The sequence below is a fragment of the Nannospalax galili genome, unplaced genomic scaffold, assembly GCF_000622305.1.
Source record: "Nannospalax galili isolate Female #2095 unplaced genomic scaffold, S.galili_v1.0 scaffold668, whole genome shotgun sequence".
Lineage (NCBI taxonomy): Eukaryota > Metazoa > Chordata > Mammalia > Rodentia > Spalacidae > Nannospalax > Nannospalax galili.
The window spans coordinates 142,859-149,383 of record NW_008358090.1 but is presented as its reverse complement, the minus strand read 5'-3'; the positions used below and the strand labels follow the sequence as shown (position 1 = coordinate 149,383).

Genomic DNA, 6,525 nt, shown 5'->3' with positions numbered 1-6,525 from the left:
TATGTGTAGTAACAGCTTTAATCTGTGGTGGCCGACACATTGGACAGGACCCTGCTGGTTTCCCATCCTCCCACGTCACGGAGGAATAGCCACTTCTCAGGGAGCTGAAGCAGGTGCCATGAGCAAGTTGGTGATTGGTGTGTTTTCCAGTGTCTCCTGGAGACCTATGTTTACAGTGAGCACTTCAGAGCAGACAGCAGGAATTGGCCACAAGCCCTTGTCACAGGGTTGGGACCTGGGCACAGAAAGCAGGGCTCCAGTAATGATATATTATACATATATATATATATATATATATTTCATGTGTATACACAGATATTTTTCTCTCTGGAAAGTATTAAAAAATTGATCAACCTTCAATCTATAAAAAATACCTATTCTACATGATAGAAAAATCTCTCCTCCAAGTTTACATTGATTTACACTCAAGGCTTTCCCCAAAATGTACAATATGAGGCAACATCCTAAACTGTAGTGTAGAAGGTTGGCAGGGGGAGGGTAGAAAAATCTCTCCTCCAAGTTTACATTGATTTACACTCAAGGCTTTCCCCAAAATGTACAATATGAGGCAACATCCTAAACTGTAGTGTAGAAGGTTGGCAGGGGGAGGGTGGGTAGTAGAGGGATGCAGGGCAGCATGTGTGGGCACAAGCACATGTATACTCATACTTATGTGCACACTCATGCACTCGTGAACACACGGAGTGGGTGGACAGCCTGTAGTGTGGTCTCAGACCACATGTGCCCAGAGACTCCTGGTCAGTGCTCAGGCTCAGGCCCAATTGTCTGTGGGTGCTGCAGCTCTGCAAATGCTGCAGCTCTGTGGGTGGTACAGAAGTGGCAGCAGATCTCCTCTGCCTCTGGGTCTGTGCAGAGCCTATTCCACCCACCCAACTGCAAAATGCATCCTGGGGGATACCCAGTAATTTAAAGTGAGATGCAGAGGAAACCTGGTTCCAGGCCTAGACTTTGGCCTGGGAAATGTACTTTACCCAGGGCAGTAACATCAGCCTGAGGAGGGTGTGGGCCCAAGGGCCAGGGTAGGCCACATCTGAGGAGAGCAGCACCTACACCTGGGGTAATAGTGTCCACCAGTCCAGGAAGTGAGTTCAATAGTCAATGTCACAGGCCCTTTGTTCAGAACAAAGGGCCTTGATGAGCTCCTGTCCTAGCCTCCACAGGAGGGCCAGAACCAAAGAGTTACTACAGCGACTGTCAGGCCATAAGGATAGCTGTGTGGCTTAGAGGCCCTAGGTCCAAAGCTGAATGGAAGCCCATCTGGCTGGGTGATGGCCTAAGCAGCTCAGAGAACAGGTGGCCTGTGGCTCCGGAGCAGACCCTAAATGTGCCAGCTTTGCCTGCCTGTCTTTCTGGCACTGCCTTGTCCAACTTGCAGGTCCTTGGCCTATACACCATTTGGGAATGGGCAGGCATGGGAGGCACCATGTCAGCATGAGTGAGTGGCAGCAATTGTGTACTCATTTTCTCCCCCTCTTCCCAACAGGCTGCATGGCAGGAAGAAGGATGTGTCACAGAGTCACAGAGGTGCTCATCTCAGCCTGAGAAACTATCCCCACATATCTGCACATGGGCTTGAGAAACTATCACTGCTGAGCAGATACAGGTATTGTTGGTTGGGCTGACTTGGAGTTGGAAGTTCTGCTTCTCTGAAGGTCGTAGAGACCCGAGCCTCACTCATTGCTTGCTGTGGACTTCCCTTCCTTCTTTTTTACTGCCCTCTACAGCTTCTATTTTTAGTCTCCTATCCCAGCTGCATGAGGGCCCTATACACTCTGGGCTTGGTAAACCGTGGAACCTGCTGGTCTTGGCTCTTTGTGGCAAGACAGGGCCACTCTGGAGTGCTGGTGGAGTCTATAACCAGCCCATATTGGGCTGAGCTGCCCTACTTGACCTCTAGGATGGATGGGTTGGTCTCCAGGATGGCCACAATGATCCTGTCGATGTAGTCCTGCAGGCGGAAATTGATCTCCTCCTGCTTCTGGATTGCTTCCATGAGCTACAGGAAAGCAAAGGGTGAGTGAGGGGAGAGGAAAGGGATGGTACAGGATGAAGAGACCTAGGGTGGGGAGAGTTACCTCATCTCGGGAGACAGAACTGATCTCTGCGGCCAGGGACTCAGAGAAGGAGGTGGAGAAGAGACTCTTGGCACCTTGGATGCTGAGGGTGATGATCTGACCATTCAGCTCATCGTTTTGCTCCTTCAGGTTTCGGTTATCCTGGGAGACATGGCAGTGTCACACTGGACTGTGGCCCCTGCTGGAACCTGGACCTGCCAGGGAAGATCCTGGCTTGGTGCCCCCTCCCATGCCAGTCTCCCAGGAACTTCTGCTAGGGTGGGTAGAGGTGGGCAGAGCAGCACCTGCTTGAGCCTGCGGACCTCCTGTTCCAGCTCACTTTCTCGTGCACGGCTATTGTACTCCTGCAAGCCCAGGCTGCTGCTACGGCCCCGTCGTTGCTCCGCCTCCAGCCTAAGGAGCTGCAGATGCTCCAGCTGCTTGCGAAGGTCCTCAATTAGCTGTGAGGCAAACACAAGGTGTGTTCCTGCTAGTTGGCCATCTCCTAGTTGGCCTGACTACCCTCTCCTGGGAGGATGCTGACCTGTATGTTCCAAGAAGTCACCATAGTTCAGTGTCCCGACATAGAGTGGCAGGAAACAGGGATTTTCTGAACTCCACCACAGAGCAGGGTACACCAGATGAGATGGGAATATGGGGAGGGGACAAATGGCTCTGCTCACCTCCTGAGTTGCTTCTTTGTCCCTCTGGAATTGGTGCCGCTCATGGCTTAGCTTGTCCCCCATCTTCCTCTTATTCTCCTGCTCTTCATTGAGCCGCAGTGACAACTCTTCAATTTCATCCAGCATCTTCTGTTTTTCCTGCACAGAGAACTGTGTAGACATGTGGCATTTCCTTGCCTGTGCATGCAGCATGGATGACTCAGTAGCCTGTACCCCAGACCACCAATCTCCCAGTTCACTGACAAACATAATAGCGGCTCCTATGCTCAGTCCTTAGTAGGATCGTTCCTGAAGTTTCCCGTCAAAGCTGCCCTGCTTTGTGGCTGAGGGATCTATGTATGGTCAGGATCTGGCCCAGTAACTGTGGGCACCTAAAGCCTGACTCCCCCTGGTTTATAAGAACAAGAGCTGGAGAGATGGCTCAGTGGTTAAGAACACTGGTTGTTCTTGCAGAAGATCAGGATTCGAATCCCAGCACCCACATGGCAGCTAACAACTGTCGGTAACTCGAGTCCCAGGGGATCTGACAGCCTCTTCTGACTTCCAAGGGCACTGCATGACACAGGTGCACTTACCTACATGCAGGCAATACACGCATACACATAAAATAAAAATAACAAATGCCGGGCGTGGTAGCGCATGTCTTTAATCCCAGCACTTGGGAGGCAGAGGCAGGCGGATCTTTGTGAGTTTGAGGCCAGCCTGAGAATCCAGGCCAGCTAGGGCTACAGGGAGACCCTGTCTCAAAAAGACCAAAAAACAAAAAACAAAAATTTTTAAAAAAAGAACCAGAGCCTAGGTAGACTTGGAATATTCTGATTTCAGAGCTTCCCAGAGGGTACTCAGTAAGTGTCTAGAGGGGTGCCCTCTCAGTGAATGACTAGGGCAGGAGCCAAGAGTACCCCCTCTACTTGTAGGTCTGCCAGACCAGGGCCATTAGAGGGCACTAGAGAACATGTTCCTCTGGACTCAGATATGGGTCAGTATCAGCATGGGCTCTGGGCCTGTCGATTCCATGTCTATGGGAGAGCTGAAAGGTCAGGCGGGCCAAATGTCCAACAGCAGAAAAGAAGGGTCCTTCACACCTAAGCAGAGCAGGGCCCACTGTTGCCAGCTGCCTTTTCCTGCTCTAAAGGCCCTGGCTGTATGTCCTGGCTCCCATGCTGATTTGACAAACAGAGGGTAAAGGACAATCTTTGTTCAACAGAGCTGGGGGGTCAACCTTGGTGCCCATAGCAGGGCATGGCCTTCCTTGCAAGCCCTAGATCAGCAGCTCACCTCCTCCAGGCGTTCAATGTTGGCCTTCAGACAGGGTGTACAGGACCGTAGCTCACTGTTCTCCTCATCCAGCTGCTGCAGCCTGGGATACAAGCACAGGTTGCAACTGTTCCCTCTAAAATGTGCCCCCCACCCCAGGATAAGAGATGCCCAGCTCTGGGGGGGACTCTCACTGGGAGCTGTTTTGTGACCCACAGATAATCCCACCTACAATGAGTCCTTACTCCATCCAGGTGGGTCTAGGCCAAAGCTTTTCTATAGACCATGATAGCTTTTTGGCTTTTTGTTTGTTTTGGTTTGTTTGTTTTTTAAGACAGGGTCTCCCTGTAGCCCCAGCTGGCCTGGAACTTGCTATGTGGACCAGGCTGGCCTCAGTCACACCTGCCTCTGTCTCTGAAGTGCTGGCATTAATGGTGTGCACCACTATGCCAGGGTATTGTCTGTTTTCTGAGAGTATCAGGCAGTCTACTGGCCTCAAACTTCCTGTGTAGCCAAGGACGACCATGAATTCCTGATCCTCTAGCCTTTATCTTTCAAGTGCTGGAGAGTATAGGTGTGTGTTACTATGACTGGGCCATGGTGAATTTTAAATGCAAATAGGGTTTAAGAATAATCTTAGGTTTAGTTGGGTGTGGTGGTGCATGCCTGTAGTCTCAGCACTTGGGAGGCAGAGGCAGGCGGATCTCTGTGAGTTCCAGGCCAACCTGGTCTACATAGTGAGTTCCAGGCCAGCTGAGGCCCTGGGAGACCCTGTCTCAAAAAGACCAAAAAAAAAAAATAATAATAATAATAATAATTTTAGGTTTAAGGAAGAGCTGCTGACAGTCTAGAGTCTCTGTTTTTTTGTTTGTTTGATTTTTTAAATATTTATTTTGCAGGGAGTGGTGGCACATGCCTTTAATCCCAGCACTTGGGAGGCAGAAGAAGGAGCACCTCTGTAAGATGGAGGCCAGCCTGGTCTACATAACAAGTTCCAGGCCAGCTGGGGCTACAAGAAGACTGTCTTAAAAACAAAAAAACCCAACCAAACCAACCAAATAAACAAACAAAAAAATCCCCAAAATTTTAATTTTATTTGTATGAGAGTTTGCCTGCAAGTATATATGCGTATCATGTGTGTGCCTGGTGCTCACAGAGGTGAGAAGAGGCATCAGATCCCCTGGAACAGGAATTAAAGTTGGTTGTGATCTGCCATGTGTGTGCTAGGAACTGAACCTGGCTCCTCTGTAAGAAAAGCAAGTGCTTTTAACTCCTGCACCCTTTCTCCAGTTCTGAGTTTCCGTTTTTGCTTCCCTTTGTGTCGTTTCTACTCACCACTGTAGCACATCACAACCCACACCCCACTGGGCTACACTATTAATCAAAGTACACAGTCCATGAAAGCCCAGGACTCCACAGCACCGTTCTTGCATCCTGTGTTCCCTGGTCTGTGTGTCTCCAAGACTGTCCCTACTGTGGCAGTACTTAACAGTCTTGGCCATATATTCTGCAAAATGTGACTCAGACTGGTTCTTGGTGGTTAGACTTAGGAGGATGGGTTTAGGCATGACCCCCAAATCCCCCAGTGAGGGCCTTCTTGTCGCTCTCTCTGACACCTACCACCATCCTGGGTCACTTGGCTAAGGTGTAACTTCTAGATATATGTCCCTGCTGGTCCCTTTTTACACCTCAGGAGGAGAACCCCATAGCAGCTCCTGGAGCGGTGTTTGCAGACACCATTTCACATTCCTCTAGGAAGAAGGCTTCTGTCTTCTATCTTGTAACAGACTGTGTCACTGAGGACTTCCGCCCACCTCATTTACATCCTGGCTGAGCTCCTGTGGAATCGCTGCCACTACCACATCCAGCTCATGGAAACCTCTTCTTTTTTCCCCTTTTTAAAAATATTTTATTACTTTTTATTTTTTAATCTGTGTAAGTGTATTGCCTGCATGTATGTAAGTGCACCCATGTCATTTATTGCCCGTGGAGGTAAGACGAGGGTGTTGGATCCCCTAGAACTACAGTTACAACAGTTGTTAGCAGCCATGTGGGTGCTGGGAACTGAACCCAGGTACTCTGCAAGAGCAGCCAGTGCTTTTAATGGCTGAGCCATTTCTCCAGCCCCACAGGAAGCTCTTTCAGTTGGCCTCAGTGCCTCCTTAGCACAGCCTCATCAGTGTATCAGTTCTTCCTGGGGTGTGGCTGTTAATATACCAAATATCCACAGTGTCAGTTCTAAGTAAACAAAAAAGTAATTATGAAAAATTCCCTTGGGAGGCTGGAGAGATGGGTCAGCAGTTAAGAACACTGACTGTTCTTGCAGAAGACCCAGGTTTGAATCCCAGCACCCACATGGCAGCTAACAACTGTCCATAACTCCAGTCCCAGGGGATCCGACAGCCTCTTCTATCTTCTGAGGGCACTGCACGACATGGGTGCACTTACCTATATGCAGGCGTAACACTCATACACATAAAATAAAAAAGGAAAAATTCTCTTAAAAAAAA

The 6,525-nt window shown here is 49.5% G+C and overlaps 1 protein-coding gene across 10 annotated transcripts in view; it reads right to left on the bottom strand.

Annotated features, from left to right (window-relative positions):
- The window catches only part of Rab11fip3 (RAB11 family interacting protein 3), a 97,125-nt gene continuing 90,600 nt past the window's right edge, over positions 1-6,525 (bottom strand). For 6 of the 10 annotated variants that reach the window (XM_008856099.3, XM_008856104.3, XM_029557706.1 and 3 more), the window contains 5 exons: positions 4,037-4,118; positions 2,759-2,908; positions 2,381-2,536; positions 2,097-2,237; positions 1-2,017 (listed from right to left, as the gene is read on the bottom strand). In XM_008856099.3, coding sequence (XP_008854321.1) covers positions 1,904-2,017; positions 2,097-2,237; positions 2,381-2,536; positions 2,759-2,908; positions 4,037-4,118 — 643 coding nt within the window. In that variant the 3' untranslated portion in view covers positions 1-1,903. The remainder of the gene's footprint in view (positions 2,018-2,096; positions 2,238-2,380; positions 2,537-2,758; positions 2,909-4,036; positions 4,119-6,525) is intronic. The other 4 variants (XM_008856101.3, XM_008856105.3, XM_008856103.3 and 1 more) reach the window with 1 other exon arrangement.